This window comes from Balaenoptera physalus (genome assembly GCF_965194825.1).
Source record: "Balaenoptera physalus genome assembly, chromosome: 2".
Lineage (NCBI taxonomy): Eukaryota > Metazoa > Chordata > Mammalia > Artiodactyla > Balaenopteridae > Balaenoptera > Balaenoptera physalus.
The window spans coordinates 80,698,312-80,718,736 of record NC_138883.1 but is presented as its reverse complement, the minus strand read 5'-3'; the positions used below and the strand labels follow the sequence as shown (position 1 = coordinate 80,718,736).

Sequence of the window (20,425 nt, the reverse complement as noted above, 5' to 3'; positions counted from 1 at the left end):
ACCCAAAACAATTAAGAAAATGGTAATAGGAACATACATATCGATAATTACCTTAAATGTAAATGGATTAAATGCTCCAACCAAAAAACACAGACTGGCTGCAGGCATACAAACAAAAGACCCGTACATATGCTGTCTACAAGAGACCCACTTCAGACCTAGGGACACATACAGAGTGAAAGTGAGGGAATGGAAAATGATATTCCACGCAAATGGAAATCAAAAGAAAGCTGGAGTAGCAATTCTCATATCAGACAAATTAGACTTTAAAATAAAGACTGATTACAAGAGACAAAGAAGGACACTACATAATGATCAAGGGATCAATCCAAGAAGAAGATATAACAATTGTAAATATTTATGCACCCAACATAGGAGCACCTCAATACATAAGGCAAATGCCAACAGCCATAAGAGGGGAAATCAACAGCAACACAAACATAGTAGGGGACTTTAACACCCCACTTTCACCAATGGACAGATTATCCAAAATGAAAATAAATAAGGAAACACAAGCTTTAAATGACACATTTAACAAGATGGACTTAATTGATATTTACAGGACATTCCATCCAAAAACAACAGAATACACTTTCTTCTCAAGTGCTCATGGAACATTCTCCAGGAGAATCACATGTTGGGTCACAAATCAAGCCTTGGTAAATTTAAGAAAACTGAAATCGGATCAAGTACCTTTTCTGACCAAATGCTATGAGACTAGATATCAATTACAGGGAAAAAACTGTAAAAAATACAAACACATGGAGGCTAAACAATACGCTACTAAATAACCAAGAGATCACTGAAGAAATCAAAGAGGAAATCAAAAAATACCTAGAAACAAATGACAATGAAAACATGATGACCCAAAACCTATGGGATGCAGCAAAAGCAGTTCTAAGAGGGAAGTCTTATAGCAATACAATCCTACCTCAAGAAACAAGAAACATCTCAAATAAACAACCTAACTTACACCTAAAGCAATTAGAGAGAGAAGAACAAGAAAAAAAAAACAAAGTTAGCAGAAGGAAAGATACCATAAAGATCAGATCAGAAATAAATGAAAAAGAAATGAATGAAACTATAGCAAAGATCAATAAAACTAAAAGCTTGTTCTTTCAGAAGATAAAAAAAATTGATAAACCATTAGCCAGACTCATCAAGAAAAAAAGGGAGAAGACTCAAATCAACAGAATTAGAAATGAAAAAGGAGAAGGATCATGAGAGATTACAACAAGCAACTATATGCCAATAAAATGGACAACCTGGAAGAAATGGACAAATTCTTAGAAAAGCAGAACCTTCTGAGGCTGAACCAGGAAGAAATAGAAAATATAAACAGACCAATCACAAGCACTGAAATTGAAACTGTGATTAAAAATCTTCCAACAAACAAAAGCCCAGGACCTGATGGCTTCACAGGTGAATTCTATAAAACATTTAGAGAAGAGCTAACACTTATCCTTCTCAAAATCTTCCAGAATTTAGCAGAGGCAGGAACACTCCCAAACTCATTCTATGAGGCCACCATCACCCTGATACCAAAACCAGACAAAGATGTCACAAAAAAAGAAAACTAGAGGCCAATATCTCTAATGAACATAGATGCAAAAATCCTCAACAAAATACTAGCAAACAGAATCCAACAGCACATGAAAAGGATCATACACCATGATCAAGTGGGGTTTATTCCAGAAATGCAAGGATTCTTCAATATACGCAACTCAATCAATGTAATAAACCATACTAACAAACTGAAGGATAAAAACCATACGATCATTTCAATAGATGCAGAAAAAGCTTTTGACAAAATTCAACACCCATTTATGATAAAAACTCTTCAGAAAGTAGGCACAGAGGGAAACTACCTCAACATAATAAAGGCTATTTATGACAAACCCACAGCCAACATCGTTCTCAATGGTGAAAAACTGAAAGCATTTCCTCTAAGATCAGGAACAAGACAAGGTTGCCCACTCTCACCACTATTATTCAACATAGTTCTGGAAGTTTTAGCCACAGTAATCGGAAAGAAAGAGAAATAAAAGGAATCCAAATAGGAAAAGAAGAAGTAAAACTCACTGTTTGCAGATGACACAATACTATACATAGAGAATCCTAAAGATGCTACCAGAAAACTACCAGGACTAATCAATGAATTTGGTAGAGTAGCAGGATACAAAATGAATGCACAGAAATCTCTTGCATTCCTATACACGAATGATGAAAAATCTGAAAGAGAAATTAAGGAAACACTCCCATTTACCATGGCAAGAAAAAGAATAAAATACCTAGGAATAAACCTACCTAAGGAGACAAAAGACCTCTATGCAGAAAACTATAAGACACTGATGAAAGAAATTAAAGATGATACAAACAGATGGAGAGATATACCATGTTCTTGGATTGGAAGAACCAACATTGTGAAAATGACTATACTACCCAAAGCAATTTACAGAATCAATGCAATCCCTATCAAACTACCAATGGTATTTTTCACAGAACTAGAACAAAAAATTGCACAATTTGTATGGAAACACAAAAGACCCCGAATAGCCAAAGCAATCTTGAGAAAGAGAAACGGAGCTGGAGGAATCAGGTTCCCGAACTTCAGACTGTACTTCAAAGCTACAGTAATCAAGACAGTATGGTATTGGCACAAAAACAGAAATATAGATCAACGGAACAGGATAGAAAGCCCAGAGATAAACCCACATACATATGATCACCTTATCTTTGACAAAGGAGGCAAGAGTATACAATGGAGAAAAGACAGCCTCTTCAATAAGCGGTGCTGGGAAAACTGGACAGCTACATGTAAAAGAATGAAATTAGAACACTTCTTAACACCATACACAAAAATAAACTCAAAATGGATTAAAGACCTAAATGTAAGGCCAGACACTATAAAACTCTTACAGGAAAACATAGGCAGAACACTCTATGACATAAATCACAGCAAGATTCTTTTTGACCCACCTCGCAGAGAAATGGAAATAAAACCAAAAATAAACAAATGGGACCTAATGAAACTCAAAAGCTTTTGCACAGCAAAGGAAACCATAAATAAGACGAAAAGACAACCCTCAGAATGGGAGAAAATATTTGCAAAAGAAGCAACTGACAAAGGATTAATCTCCAAAATATACAAGCAGCTCATGCAGCTCAATATCAAAAACACAAACAACCCAATCTAAAAGTGGGCCGAAGACCTAAATAGACATTTCTCCAAAGAAGATATACAGATGGTCAACAAACACATAAAAAGATGCTCAACATCACTAATCATTAGAGAAATGCAAATCAAAACTACAATGAGGTATCACCTCACACTGATCAGAATGGTCATCATCAAAAAATCTACAAACAATAAATGCTGGAGAGAGTGTGGAGAAAAGGGAACCCTCTTGCACTGTTGGTAGGAATGTAAATTGATATAGCCACTATGGAGAACAGTATGGAGGTTCCTTAAAAAACTAAAAATAGAACTACCATACGACCCAGCAATCCCACTACTGGGCATATACCCTGAGAAAACCATAATTCAAAAAGAGACATGTACCACAGTGTTCACTGCAGCACTATTTACAATAGCCAGCACATGGAAGCCACCTAAGTGTCCATCGACAGATGAATGGATAAAGAAGATGTGGCACATATTTGCAATGGGATAGTACTCAGCCATAAAAAGAAACGAAATTGAGTTATTTGTAGTGAGGTGAATGGACCTAGAGTCTGTCATACAGAGTGAAGTAAGTCAGAAAGAGAAAAACAAATACTGTATCCTAACACATATATATGGAATCTAAAAAAAAAAAAGAAAATGGTTCCGATGAACCTAGGGGCAGGACAGGAATAAAGAGACAGACGTAGAGAATGGACTTGAGGACACGGGGAGGGGGAAGGGTAAGCTGGGACGAAGTGAGAGAGTGGCATGGACATATATACACTACCAAATGTAAAATGGATAGCTGGTGCGAAGCAGCTGCCTGGCACAGGGAGATTAGCTGGGTGCTTTGTGACCAACTAGAGGAGTGGGATAAAGGAGGGTGGGAGGGAGACGCAAGAGAGAGAAGATATGGGGATATATGTATATGTATAACTGATTCACTTTGTTATACAGCAGAAACTAACACAACATTGTAAAGCAATTATACTCCAATAAAGATGTTAAAAAAAAAAAAAAGAAGCAGCAATACTCCAATATCACAAGATTCTCAGCTGCAAACAATCTAGCTTCAGTAGAAAAGGGAAGTAAAGACTTTCAGACAGCTCTTGGAATCTCCTTCAGGACCAGAAATTCAGGCTCTGGGGCCTCGTAACCAAGAACAATGCCCAAAACACACTGCAGGAGAGCTCCTGTCAGCCAGCACTGCCGCCCCCATGATCCTGCCCAGAGGATCCCACCAGTGGGGCCTCCAACAATTAGCTGGTCACTCGTACTGTAACACTGGTCAGACGAATAGATTCTGCACGCAAAAGGCTTCCACCTTTTCACCATGGAAGTTCAACTTGGCAGATCTGAATTCATCATCCAGTAAAGTTCATGTGCAGCTACTGGCTGTATATGAATGCAGTTTTAAATATAACTTGAAGTTATATTTACACTATGTTTATAAGTATAGATTTAAGTGAGCATATGTTCAAAGTCTATAAAAGAAGACATAATAAAAAAATGTGTAAGATTTTGGGGTTAAAGGTGATTTTTTTTTTTCTCTTCAGAGCATGATGACCATTTATTAAATATTATTTTTATTTAAATGCAGACTTGGAAATGGACAGTAAGCAGTACTTAGGCTTTTTTTTTTTTTTAAGTAGTATAAATACCTTACCTAATGGGGTTATAGGTGATTTCTTTAACTCCTTTTTTTTTTTTCTGGTTTTAATGTTATTTATATAAGAAATAAAAATTCAGAGGGGAAAAATATACCTTTTCCTTGACAAGTATACAATATCTTAAAAATGTGACTGGGTTTCATGTGTGTTCTCAAAAAAACACCACTGGACCAGAAAACACAATAGCTGATGCCCCTTGTTCTACAGAACTGCAGCTTACACTGTATTAGATTGTATGAGGTTCTCCCGAAAGTTGGGTGTGCCCAGCGTATCAGCAGCTCCAGAGGACTGTGTGTCTCAATATTTAGCAAAGCCTGATTTTGATAGAAGACACTTGCATTCTCTTCTCAGTGTCAGAATGACCTCCGGAGGCTTGCACCCTTTCCCCAGATCAGAGGCAGCTAGCAAGGCCGTCTTCGCTGATACAAACACAGAGGTGACTCAGGACGGGGTCCCCCACAGTTGCCTCTCTCTGCTTCACGCTGGCCCACCCACAAGCCACCTGCTCTGTTTTCCTCTCAACATGTTCTACAACGATGAACGGGGAGAGAGGGAAGCCCACAGGCAGGCCCACTTGCCCCAGCCCTGCCACAAGCCCGCCCCACTTGACTGAAGAAAACTAGATCACGCCCAGCTTTGCCCTACATGCGACAGTAAAAGTGCTAGAAAATCTATTCTGAATATAAACTCGTTCAGCTTTAAGTTCCAGATATCAGGGAACATATACTGAAACCTATTTTTAAGCATAAGCACACTGAAAAGAATCAAATGCAGGTAACATTATGATGAAAGAAACAGACACCTTACTTTAAAAAGTTTTTCTCTTCGAGTTTCCCATACATAAAATTCTAACCACTTAGGGGGTAGTCATCATTTCAATGAATTGCGTCCAGCGAAAAGGGAAAAAGAAAGACACATTTGCCATGAAGCTAATTTATGGTCTCACTAAATCCAGAAGATTGAAGGATTTCATTTAGTCCATCATGAATTCTTAGACCAAAGCAATTTGATTAAAAGCTCTTGGGGAAAAACAAACAAAGAAAAAAAACCCTGAACTTAAGTCAGCCAACAAATATTATAATTATATGAGATAACACACGTCCCACAATTCTGAAACGCTAACACCAAGGAAGTTGTCCCTCTAAATAAGAGGATAGCAAAACTAATTTTTAAATGAATTTTTTCAGAAATTAGATTAAAATAGGTACAATACTTTATAATTTCATATAAATTTTATTCTTAAAACAATACTGGGTATCAGTTAGATAAGACTAATACTACTGTATGCAGATTAGAAAATGCAGACTTAGAAAAAGTTACCAAAACATACATAGAGGCATGTAGTTCCTAAAGGACAAAGCTTCTCAAAACTCCATCTTGCAACTCCAAGTCCTTGAGACCCAGCTACTCCCAGCTCACCTGTCCACCTTGTCTAAGATGCAGCTCTCATCCTCGTGGCTAGGAGATGGCATCTTCCTTCCAGACAATGACATGAATGAAGAGTCTGTATCATATGATTTACATTTTCCTGTATACACATTCAATATGCTTTTCTGATGGTTTCTCTGTATTTTCTCACTGGTCCAATGTTAGACTCAGTCGAAATACTACAAAGGCAAATGTTCTCCTTCAGAATTTCTTTTAGAATAAAAATATGCAGGATTCCTGCGAATTTCCAAAATGACTACATTAAAACTGAACTGCACCAGTATTCTGACGATTACACAATGTCCCAGGAAGAAAATCAGAGGAAAAACATGTGGCTGCAAACCAAAAAACAAATAAACCAGCTGAGAAAGCCTCTGTTTTTAAAAATCTTAATTTTAAGCATTCAAAAACATCCTTAGAAGGAGCTTTCTTTGGCTCTTGGGAGACCAGCACTGCTGTTTCAAGGGCTCTCAATAGAATTGCTTTTGTCTAAGAGTTCATGAAACCCTTCAGATTTCTGGATTTAGTGAGCCTATAAATAAGTCTCATGTTGAATTTTAATTTAAAGTATTCTTCCTTTCTTCCTTTGCTTTTTTCATTACACTCTGAATTCTTTAAGGCAGGGGTTCCTTTTATCTTTATATATTTTTAAATTTATATCACCAACATTTACCATAGGGCCTGGTACATATGAGCCTTTAAAATGATTACTTAAATGAAGAGTAACTCTCCTCCTCCCGTTCCTGAACATGCACACAACCCATAGACAACACACACATCCCTTTTAAGAGAAAATGCAAAAACACTGCAAATCGCAGACACGCAGAATAAATATTCATTAGGACAACATGTGAACACATGACTGAGACAGCACTGCTAAAGGGAAGACTTTTTGTTTCCAACAACTACGGTGCCTCATAACAAGTGATTTTAAACTTCACAAGAAGAATAAGAGAGTAGCATGGTACTAATTGATTTTTAAGGCCTAGAAATTTTGGCCATACTAAATACAGGAGAAACATCCAGTATGATTTGGCCTTTGCTGTCACTTTGGGAAAAGGACTACAACATGAAAAAGTTCATAACAAACAATTATTATTTTTTAAAAGACATCGGTAAATAGTGAGATTAAAAAAAATAGTGAGATGGATGACCTCAGGGAAATGGTGCCCATGGCTAGACTATGAATAAGGATGCTTGAAAAAAGCAGTGACTGGTTCATTATATAATCAGTTTCCTCACCCTAACCAAGCTCCTAATCTTTACAACATCCAGGTAGAGAATGCCAACAGGTAGTCATTGCAGGAAATCTGTGAAAGCCAGGTTTGACTCTTGACTCAATCAGACCAAATACAGCACCAGGAAAGTAGAGATGGTGGGTAACCTTACTGAAAAGCTATATGACTCACCAGCAATCAGCAAGGTAGTAAGTACTTTGAAATAGCTCTGAATATGGTGAGAAACTTGGTGTGATCCACTTATACTCTGACCTTATACCCCAGAATTCCAATCTGAGGAAACCCAGCATCTCTACCTCTATATCAGATGGGGTGACGTTCAGCTGGAAGGGATAGAAAATTCAGAACAATAGTGGATTAAACAGGGCAGAAATTTGTCTCTTCCAACATAGCAATTCTGCTCCAGGATGCCCCGGGGAACCAGGCTCTTTCCAGCCAACACCCCAGCATCTCTAGGGTGCAGGCCTCACCCTCACAGGTAAGATAGTGGTCTCTTAATTCCAGACAGCAAGTAGGAGAAGGGACTTTGAAGAAGAGAGACAAAGGCTGTCTTTCAAGGAAGGTTCATGAAGCTACCACATGAAACTCGCCCTTACTCTGCAACAGCCAGAACTCAGTGCCATGGCCACACACTCTAGCTGCGAGGGAGCCTCTGTTCTGGGAAGTCACATGTCTGGTCAAAATCAAGGACTCTACCACTGTGGAAGAAGGAGAGAGCAGATACTGGGGGAAACTACAGTTTCTGCCACGAGTACCGTACTCTACAAGTGAACTCGATGACCATAAACCAAGCTGCTGTAATAATCAACAATGCAACAGGGCTAAGAGTTAACTCCCTACTTCAAAGCTGCCTTGGTTCCCCTCTTGTTTAATAAATCCAAGCCACTTTAAACTCTTGGTATATGGTATTCCTTTGAGAGGGCTCTCCACTCATTGTTATGATGAATTTCATTTCTCCAACATCATTGGTGAGCAAGAGAATCTAGGGTTGGAAATAACACCAATTTAAGAATGTGCTATTCATTTGATAAAAGACAAAGACCTCTCTGACGCTTTCAGTTCAAGACACTATCCCCTCAGTATAATATTTACTATCTTTAGGAATGAAGTATTTGATTCTCAAAACACAAAACTTTTTTCCTCTCTTCTCTTCTGAGATCATTATAACACTGAGAAGATTAAAAAGCAACTTATTTTATGAGACATGGATGTTTCGTTTCATTTCAAAAGAGAAGGAGGTATTACCATCCATTCAAAGGACCCATGATGATTTTGTGTAAACCTTCCTCTCAGTCTCTCCTCACTTCACTAAATCCAGTACTGAGTTTTGTACATTAAGTAAGTACGCATTTAGAAGCCACTCCTATGAAGTGTTCAGTTCATGTATTCAGTAATTCAACAAATATTTATCAAGCATCTGTTTGTTAACACGCTCCATGTGCTGAAGAGTGGACTCTCAGAAAGAATGTTGCATAAGACTCTGGCTCACCAAGAGTTTTACATTTAAAGCGTATTGCTTTGGCTAAGCAAAAAACACACTTTCAGAAATGAAGAACTGCCTACTATTTCAGTATAGTGTATACCTATTGCGTTCAGTGAGTACAGTAAATTTCTGTACTCACTGAACACAACAGGTATACAAAGAAGTGAAACGACCAAAAAAAAGAAAAATCTTCTCATACTAAGTTCTTTCAAATGACTTGATAAAATGTACTCTGGCACAAAATGGTATGCAGATAATTTGGGTGACATAATTCTAAGAGAATGAGTCAGAAGCATCATCACTTTTTAACCCTGACCCTGAATTTGGTCTGAAACTTCTATATGTTTTTAGGGGCATGTGAGAACAGATGATACTGTAACACACGAAAATGGAAACACTTAAAATTCATAGTAACACAAAACCATTACTTTTCCCACCAGATCCCTTTAACTTTAATAATGTCTGACCTGGTTGGCCAATAAGTTCTAAAAGCAGACAGAGGAAAACTGCCAATATTAGATACTGCTGGAATAATTTTTCATTTAGAAAGATTTTACAAGTTCTTTTAACAACAGGTCACCAATTCTGTAGACACTTAGTTTTCTTGAGACGGTAGCCATTGAACAGAACAGGTATATTATTATATGCAAAACAGAATCCAGCCAAAAGCTAGACTTCATATATTCTTATTATCCTTACACATAAAGTAAAAAATAAATACACATCCACTCCCACACACACAGTTATACACGCACCAATCCAAATCAAAGAAAGTGTGGCAAAGGAGACGTGAAAGAAAGTTGATTCATTTATTTCCCAGGGTGAATGGCACAAAAGCCAGCATCCCATTAACTGTCCGAAAGAGGTGATATACTATACAGCTGAGACTGGATAAAAAGTCTGGACAATCACACATTTATAATTTTCATATTACACCAATGAAAAGATTTATAAAGGCACAATTTAAGAGTGTACTTTGCTTACGTCACTTAAAAGAAGCAAAGTGACAAGAGGAGCAAGCAATTAGCTGCTTCTTCCAGTACGACAATTCCAAGTGGCTTTCTTACATGCTCCCTTGTTTTAGTCAAATATCATTTCAACACACAATTACCCTTGTGCTTTGATGCAGCTGTCATCTGTTTTGTTTTTAATGCAAATACCTGCTTATTGACTGAAAATTTCTCACATTATGCTTTGTAAACTGCTGCCTAGATGTTGCTAGTAAATGACCTGGGCGATATATCACTTTAAGACCTCTGAGATAACATTCAGCCAGAGTAGCTCTAAGGTGCGTGCCCTGCTCGGAAAAGTCAGAGAGCTACCGTGTGGTCACACAGAGAACTGGACAAGGGAGAAGTTCTCATTTAATTTCTCTCCCTGAGATTGTCAGAAGTTTCCTTTCACAGCTTTACAAAAACACCAGCCTCCAGATTGGCAGGGTACTACCTCTCTCATAAGAGCTTTTACACAGCCCTCATTTATCTTCACAGCAAGCCTGTGCAAAGAGCAGAAACTCTTGCTATCCACACAGACAAACTGGAGTTCCCAGAGAGTTCAGTGACTTGCCCAGGGCCATGCTATCTGTCAGGACAGCTGCAAAACTGGCTCTGGAAGCCAGACCTCCAGTCCTGTCTCAGATATGCAGGCCTGGATCTAGCGGCCCGGGAAAGGTGATGGACCCTTTCCAATGCTCACCTAAAAGAATACATTTCATAAACCATACCTGATTAATTGCATTTTAAAAAGCAATGGAACTTAGTTCAAGTTTTTTCATTTCAAGTTGATAGGGCCCAGATTCTTCACAATTATACAGTTATTTTTTTTAAATCATACTTTTACTGACTTGCACAATTTTTTATCTTTAGCATTTACTAACATAGCTCATATCAGATTGTCACTTAATTTTAGATGATATGTTCAAGATATATTCATGTGCATAATTTTAAAAGGCCAAGAAAAGAGGAAAATATTAAAATGTGTCTGACCTTTTAAGTTGTATTCAAGAGATGTCTTGCCAAATTTTTTTTTTAATTTAACATATTAATTGAAAACACCGTTCACCAATACAGTATGTTTTATCAAACAAAAAGAACTTTATGAAAGAGCAATAATTATTTTCTTTAAAAGAAGGTTACAGATATCATTACATTGACTTTGTATACACTCCTTCTGGAAATAAGATCCTTTTAAAAGAATAACTCAAAGATACCATCAAGAAACTAAAAAGACTAGGAGAAAATACTTGCAAATCACATATATCTGATAAGTGACTTGTGTCAAGAATATAAAGTACTCAGGACTTCCCTGGTGGTCCAGTGGTAAAGAATCCGCCTTCCAATGCAGGGGACGCAGGTTCGATCCCTGGTCAGGGAACTAAGATCCCACATGCTGCAGGGCAACTAAGCCCACGTGCCATAACTACTGAGCTCGCGCACCTCAACTAGCGCCTGCGTGCCGCAAACTACAGAGCCCACAACCTCTGGAACCCGCACGCCACAACTACAGAGTCCACGCACCCTGGAGCCTGTGCACCACAGCTAGAGAAGAGAAAACCCACACACCACAACTAGAGAGAAGCCTGCGCACCACAACGAAGATCCCGCGTGCTGCAACTAAGACCCAACACAGCCAAAAATATAAATAAATAATAAATAAATCTTAAAAAAAAAAGAATATACAGTATTCTTACAACTCAATAATAATAAAAAGACAACCTAAGTAGGCAAAGAATGTGAACAGACGTTACTCCAAAGAAGATATACAAATAGCCAATAAGTGCAGGAAAAGATTCTCAACATCATTAGTCATCGAGGAAATGGAAATCAAAACCACAAGAAGATACCACTTCATACCCAGCAGGATGGCTATAATCAAAAAGACAGACAATACACATGTGTCGGCAAGGATGCTGAGAAACTGGAACCTCATACGTTGCTGGTGGGAATACAAAATGGTGCAAACACTTTGGAAAAGAGTATGATAGTTCCTCAAAATGCTAAATCATATTACCCAGTAATTTTACTCCTAGGTATCTACCCAAGAGAAATAAAAACATATGTTGACACAAAACTTACACACAAATGTTCATAGAAGCATTACTCATAATAGCTAAAGAGTAGAAACAACCAAATATTCACAAACTGATGAATGGATAAACAAAATGTGGTATAGTCACACAATGGATTATTCAGCAATGAAAAAGAAGGCCACAACAAGAATGAAACTCAAAAACATTATGCTAAGTTAAAGAAGACGGTCATATGATACAATTTAAATAAAATGTTCAGATGGGTAAATCCAGAGACAGAGAGCAAAATAGTGGTTGCCAAGGGCTAGGGCGAGCAAAAGTAGGAATGAGGATTGACTGCTAATGGGTATCTAGTTTCTTTTTGGGGTCATGAAATGTTCTAGAATTAGATAATGGTGATGGTTACAAAACTTTGTGAATATACTAATACCAGTGGTTTATAAACCACTGAATTGTACACTTTAAAGGGGTGAGTGTTATGTATGTGAGTTATATCTCAATAAGAAAAATGCCAATTAAAAGATTAATATTTATACAACATACAATAATTTAATTTCAAATTAGAAAGGAAGAAAGGAAATAAAAGAAGAGAAGAGAAGAAAAGAACAAAAAAGAAAAAAGAAAAGGAAAGGAAAGAAGGAAAAGAAATCTAGGTCAATCTCAAAGAAGTAGCTGTGATTATGGGCCCATGTCTCCCAGTGAGACCAAGCTCCCAGATGGAATGCAGTCACATATACATTAAGTCACATAAAGTAAGGTATTTGATCTTATATATTGTATTGTAAAACTTTTAAGCAAAATATGCTCTTTAATAAATTGCATTTTTCCCATAGCTTATTTTAAATACTGTAAAATTATGTGCTCAAACTCTTCTGTGAACTACATGATTGACGTTCTTCACGTTTCATTTCCCTGAGACACCAGAGGAGATGATAACATTTCCATGAACACAATCTTGGTCCTCAAACTATCCTCATTTAGGGATGCCACTTCCCACCCAAGCGACAACCTAAGGTAACAGTGGAAACAATGGAATGTGCAGAAGAGCTTTCCAGTTCATTTTCAATTGGCACCAAGCACTATTACACCCACTGTTCACAGATTTCCAGTGACACGTAAAATTGTAACAGTGCACTTTATCAACCTAGTGAATACAGGGACCAAGAAAACACCTGTTGTCACCATTACCATTGATTAACCCAGAAAATGCCACCAAAATGGCAGTAGAGTTAAGAAATCAATTCCTACTGCTTTGAACCCAAACTCAAAAGTCACTCTGTGACTTCCAACCTGTTTGGGTTAATCCCTAGACAGGTGGCAACTTACTTAGAATAAATTAACTGCCCCCTAATTGTACAAAAAAAGCTTGCTGATAATTGACAGGAATACAGCTAAATATGATTATGCCTGTTGGCAATATAAAATCTGCAAATAATCCTTAGACGTTAAAGGAATAATGACTTCTGTAAACAGATTTTAATTTAACAGAAAATATTTTAAAATAAAGTTTAGGTATATGGTTTACTAAGGAATTGAAACAAGCATCATAAGCCGGTAGATACAGAGATATTGTGAGAGGGAATTAAATTACCCCAGACTGGTTTTACTCAGAAGCTTTTTAACCTTAATCCTGTATGGCTTATTTTGGATGATTTTCCAACCAGATACTAAAAAGAAATTTCATTGAAGTACTACAGTCACAGGGTTTACACAATGGGGCTCCTGAATGCTCCATGTCCACAGTCCCTCACGCAGGAGACCTCTATCATCTGCTCACTCTTTGGCAAACATGCTTTCCTCCATGTGTACAGAGTTGACCAGCATAAAACAAACTTCTCCCTATTCTCACCAACCTCAAAAAGCAGAAGTCAGACTTTCTGTCTTCTTTATAGTATTCATATCTATTCCATTAAAAAGAAATCACATAAAGCCAGTATTTCTAAAGTAATGTAATCAAAACCTCTGAAATACCCATACTCAAATAAGGTACAATTGTAAGTATACTATATAAAATATATGATGTGTGAAGCATATCAATATTCTATATATATATATGTACAAAATATATGTAAGACTGCATAATGCACAATATGCTTTGGAAAATCCAGCATCAAGGTTATCTGCTATGACTTACTATCATCAGAGACAAGGAGGTGGGTGGAATTCTGGAACATGGGTAAGATAAAGCTCATGTCAAAGAAAAAAAAAAGTCCTCGTCCTCAAGCAAGCTAACGAAGCAAGTGATAAGCTATGAGTCAAATTCCCACTTCTACAATCAAAACTTATCATAGGAGCCCTTGAAAAGGGAGTGTATCTGTCATATGTTAATGACTTCAAGCCGTTCACTGAACTTCTAGGTGTACAGGAAAACTTAAAAGCACTTCACAACTCCTTGTGGGTATAATTAGCTTGTTGCAATTGTTGGCAATTCTCATCCTGGGACTCTGAAAGGTCACTCCACTGTTTAAGATACCAAATTTGGAGTCACTCTCCCTTCTGACTGATTAAGCACACCCTACAATTAGTATACAGCTGCACCTGTTGCAAAGCTTCTTTCTTCAGTGATGTAAATGGGGCCGGTGAACAACATTCTAAATTCTTGAGGGATTATCAGACCTCGGAAACCAAGCGACGAACAAGCCTGATGTCTGCTGTTGAGGTGATGGATGGTGGTCACAGCCTGACCACAAGCAGAAGCCATGAAGCCATGATCTTTATTCTTTATAGACAATCCCAGCTAGCACAGGTACCATATTGACCTCTCAATCTTGTAAGCAGTCACAATGCAATTTTGCTATTTAACAGAATTAGTTTTTTTACGATCTAGCTGAGTTTCTACAGAGAACAAAGAGAATTTCAAAAAAAAGTTTTAAAAGCCCAACTAACTAAAACAGAGTTTTATATATATATATATATATATATATATAAAACTAAATCATGGTTAAGGAAAAATGCCGCTGGTCACATATGGAGGAAAATCCTTCTATTTTATGAAGTTTGTAGCTCAAAGCTGCAAATTCTCCTGTAATTTACCAATGCTTTACGAAAAGTGTTCTCACATTTCATAAATTGTCAATGATAGTAATTTTACCGCCATAGTACAAAATAACAATATAGATATTTAAAGGATATAGCTTTTAGTGCAAATCTATTTAGGAAAAGAGATATTAACTTAAAAAACAGATTCATAAAGTGTGCAAAAATTTGATATAATTGTTATTAAAAAGTGGTTGAGGCAAGTCTTAAAGCCATAAACTAAGTTTGTCTTTCCTCCCTTCTTTTCTTTCCTTTTTAATGGAACAGAAGTACAGAGGACAGGGCTCTAAAGCCCCCTGTCTCTTTAAGCCATGTCAATCACTAGCATTTTCCACTACATCACAAGAAATGATTCTTTGGTAGCCGATATATGTGGCCACATAAACAAAAAAATACAGTTAAGCCTTCTTAAGTGAATGATATTGTGCTTAATAAGTCATTTAAGCAAAGTCTCTTATTATCATCATAGTATATAACATATCTCTTATACTTACTTTCCCCCCATATATAAATTCTTTTCAAAACATGATTGGAATTTTACAAAATAGGGAAAAAAACTTTTTTAAAAAGAGTTTTACTACATTATTGTTAGGTAGGTACACTTTCTTCTAGTGTATTCAATTATGGGCACAAATACTTTTCAAAGGCTGACTGAAATAATATAAAAGGTGAGACTATTTCCAAATAGTGAGACTAGTTCCAAATTAGCATTCCAACTCAAAGCTAGCAGGACTAGATTACATTTTTACCATTCCCTTCCAAAAATATTTTCACCTGATATTTACTTTAAAACAAATAAATATATTTCCTAGTGAAAATATTTCCTAAAAGGAGACACGGGTATGTGTGTGTGTGTGTGTGTGTGTGTGTGTGTGTGTGTGTGTGTGTGTGTGTGTGTGTGTGTGTATCACTTTTAACTACTGATATACCTCCTTTTAAAAGTCATTGAACTAAATGATGAAATTGTCAATTCTTTTAGGTTTGCTGTTGGGTCTATACAGTAATCAAATTTATAAAACTATAAATTATATTTAAATTTATTATTTACAAGCAATTAATTATAAAAAACAGCCAGGTGGCTTTCATTACATAAATTACTGTTAATGACAGAGACCTCATGCTGCTACTGTATTTAGCATTTGCATGTGTCAAGTGCACATAGCTGTGTGTAACCACCCTCTTCAGGGTGGAACCGATCACTGATGCACAAGGCAAGCTGCCTACTGCCTAAGTTTCGATCGCATCCTAACTAGTTGTTTGAATCCTAAATATTCTCAAGGTTGTAACAACTGTCTGCTACAGAAACTTGTAATAGTATTCTGCTGAAACAGCTTTAAAACCAGATACATAATTACTGAGCATCAAATAATGTTTAACTACACTTAGCTACTTAAAATCCTAGCTCTATAATTTAAACATGACCGAGAAATGTTCAATCAATTCTCACCGAACCAAGTAAGGGATCTACTGATGTCTCAGAAATGCAGCCTTTAAAATGATGTTTAGCATGTTTCTTTCCACCACAAAACTGTAAAAAAGAAACTGACAATAACGACAATAACTTTTTTCAGAGCTCTGTTTCCCTACTTTATTTAGCCTTTTATAGTGATCCTTCCAACTCTACAGTGAGTGTAATTCCCTTCCAAAGAGAATGAAGAATTTGACCTCTTTAATCTATTCTGAGATAAAGCATGAGTTTCAATGATGTAACAGGAGAAAAAGATCTTGTATTGTTACTCTGAATTAAATGCAAGTCTTCACCAAATAGAAAGTCCATACCAAAGAAAGCAAATAAAAATAAAGGAAGAACTTCATCCTATTTCAAAGTCTATCCCAACTAGAGGCCTAAACAATAATTCTACTATAGTCTTCCTTTCTTAAAAAAAAATTTTTAACACAACATTATAAAGCAACTATAACCCCCTAAAAAAAATTTTTTTTAATTAACTAAAAATCCCATATTGAGCTACCTCTATGGTATTCAAGGACTGACTGATTAACACGTTATCTAAGGCTTCACTTTTCCTCCTCTCTTAAGAAGTCTGCCTTTCAGCCATTTCATCAGTTATTAACCACCAACAGAGAAGTGGGTAATGGAAAGGATGAGGAGGAAACGCTAAGTGTCTTTAGCCACTGAGTAGTTACTTAGAGGAACACAGAGAAAAGGGGGGGGGCATAAAAAATGGCTAATAGTTAAGGAAAGAGAGTCTACATACTTACCCAGTATGGCGATAAAGTAACAAAATGAAATTTTTTAGTGAGAAGGCAAGGACTAATTTATTTATCTCCAAAGTAATCATCCTGGAGAAGGGAGTAGGGTTTGTATATTTGCCACCAATGTTGCTGCCTTTACTCAAAACAGAACTTATCTGTAGGAATCACTTTAGAACCACTTTACAAGTTATACAAGAAAGTCAACCTCATAGTCACATCTTACATCTTATCAAAATACAGGGTGGTCACCAAGTCTGCAAACACAGACAAATATATAATAAATAGCTGTTACTGAATTGCAATACATGGCAAAATAATGATGTCTCCAGACTTTATGGTCACCTGGTAGCATTAGCCGCATTACTTATCAAGCCTAATGATGTTTGCCTATCTCCAAAAACCAGATTCATTCTCAAAGTACCAGAGTTTGTCACCACTGGAGATCTTTAAAAGACTGTGCTACGTGCTCTAAAAATACTTGTTAACAAAGAGTCCCAAAAGCATCTTGGCTATCATTAGAATGTGTGTCCAGTAGGAAACAATATTTATCCTAGTACTTTTTTTTTTTAAATGAGTCATTATTTTGTAGTTGCAGTACATGAGGAAGGAAAGTTCAGTTATCTGTAGACACTGAAGAGTTGGGTAAAATACAAGATGGAGGGACTAATAGTTTGGCCGGTACTGGGGGACATCACCCACCAAAACCACCAGCGCCTTCCACTGGGGTGCTGGGAAGCATTCATGAGTACACACTGCTAAGAATTAACAGTATGGGGAACTCCCTGGTGGTCCAGTGGTTAGGACTCCATGCTTTCACTGCCCAGGGTGCGAGTTCAATCCCTGGTTGGGAAACTTAAGATTCCTCAAGCCACGCAGGGTGGCCAAAAAACATTTAAAAAGAATTAACAGTATGTGAAATTCATACTCTTTCTCTCTTGTTATTACACTATAATTTTCAGCAGTGTAACAAGATTTTTCATGTCTTTCTAATCTAAACTTGGAACAAGAGCTTTATCACCATGAACAGAAAATAGATTTGAGAGCTGCGTATCACTAACAGGCTGAGTGTTTTGGTGTATGACATAAGTGAATGATTCAGTGATGCTGTGGGCAGGGCATGGTCATGATGAGTTTTCAGAGGGAAGTCTAGAAAAGCCAGTCAGCAGTGCTGTCTATTTTTATGATGCTGGAAGTTCTGCAGTTGGTAGAGCTCATTGGCGTCATGTACCAGGCAGGACGTGAGGATTTTATTCAGACGGTTAGGAGTTCCAGCCCCAGAGAAAGCCAAAACCAAAAGCCTGATGGAGATGGTTAGGATAAAGCATCTTAACCTGAAGAGAAAGTTGAAGACTTTGAAGACTTTCTGCTTTGGAAATTGCCATACTATTTGAGATATTATGGCAGATTGGAAAAAAAAAAAAAAAAAAAGAGAGCCCTCCAGAAACCACACAGGCAGTTCCTGGGGTGGATACCCTATAGCTGCCCAGCTGTAAATCCCCCAAAGAGAAAGTTCACTGAGGTTTAAAAACAGGGGGCAGATCACTTCAGGAGATCCAGTTTTGCAGAAAGATCATGTCAAAAATCATAAAGGCACCTATTTCACATGGTCCAGGTGGGTAAGAATTGTACTCGTCTCCACCTGAATCATGTGAGCTTCATGGCTAAGTTATGAAAAGAAAATGGGGGATAAAAAAAGAAAAAGGTGAAATCTCCGATTACACGTCTGTCTTGATTCCAGCTACCACAGTTTCACACAAAGACCTCCTTTCATTCGAAGTTATGTTGTCATCAGGGGTAGGACTCTTAAACATGGTACCTAGTGTCAACCCCTGATGAAACCCCAGTTGGTAAGGTCATTCACATTCTAAAAGGGAAACTACTCCTCACACCATGGAATGTTAGTATTCCACAATAATTTGCAGTTGAGTAACTGCTGAAAAGGACCTTCTGACCACTTATGTTTGGGGCATCAAAACACTGTAGCATTGCTTCCTAAAAATAATATAAAGAAAGTACTTTGAACCACAAGAAGCATATCTACTGGCTGTCTCTCAAGAATAAAAGTCAGTAACTGAGTTAGAATTAACAACTGAAATTGAAAAAAAAAAGCAAAAAATAAAAACAGATCAAAAACTCTATCTACAAATGTTAATAGGTCAGAATTCTTCCAGGGTTGAATTTCACCCAGGTTTATATCAAAGTTTTAGAAACTAGTGGAAACAATATTTAGATGGAAATCATAACACCAGTAATAGTTCTTTTGGTATAAATGGTACCACAGTTAATATCTTTGGCATGTGGCCATGGATTTTTATACCACCACCGGAGTACTCAGTTAATATCCAAATTTCTACTAAACCAAGCCATAAACAAATCTTCAACTGAAAAGCTCTGTCTACTCATTTATAATCTGTTACCTGGAAAAAAAGCAGAAGGTCTCTCTGGCCACCTAATCACCATATCAATGACACATGCCACAAGAGAGAAGCACTAGTTTATTTGATTGATCATGGTAGATAAACTCCAAATAACAGAGAAATTAACAAATGCTTGACATTTGCTCAACATCCATTATTCTGACACTGCTTTCAGAATTTCAAAGCCTGGGAGTATGCTTAATCAACATTCATATTCCCTCGTGAGCTACAGGCACCATATTGCACCCCGCCTTCATACTGATGAAAACTGCATATTGGCCATTTCCAAAATGTTCTGGGACTCCACACAGGGCCCCTTTTCTCTCTTGTTCCTGCTCTGCAGTTTTCTTTTAAACACTTCCAAGACAAAAGCATCTGCCAGTTTTTCTCTCTGGGGATGTATGCAAAATGAACTTAACAGTTTTAAGGCAGGAGTAACCCTCACATCTAAATTCATTCATAGGACAGAAAAGGGCCTAAGAGGCCTCTCCAGGGACAAAACCCTGCTGAAATTCTCCCCACACACAACAGTGGGAGCTTTATAAAATCTAAGTCCAGACAATTTCCAATTCAAATGCCCAACATAGCATGACCTTTGTCAGATCTCTGAGCCCAAGATGCACCCATGATTTTTATTCTAACCAGCACAGACATTAGACAGGGCACTACTGCTAAGCAGGAGGTTCAATATTTGCATGCTCTTCTATTGTGAAAATGTAACAGTGACAGCACTGTGTCAAATTCT

General features: G+C 37.2%; 1 protein-coding gene across 7 annotated transcripts in view; it reads right to left on the bottom strand.

The window, feature by feature from the left end:
• The window catches only part of CDIN1 (CDAN1 interacting nuclease 1), a 212,744-nt gene that overhangs the window by 172,946 nt on the left and 19,373 nt on the right, over window positions 1-20,425 (bottom strand). Inside the window, exon 1 of one of the 7 annotated variants that reach the window (XM_082452510.1) lies at window positions 6,256-14,807. The exons of the other annotated variants lie outside the window; for them this stretch is intronic. Within the exon in view, the coding sequence (XP_082308636.1) occupies window positions 6,256-6,329 (74 nt within the window). The 5' untranslated portion in view covers window positions 6,330-14,807. Of the gene's footprint in view, window positions 1-6,255; window positions 14,808-20,425 lie in introns of those variants that run through there. 7 annotated transcript variants of the gene reach the window in all.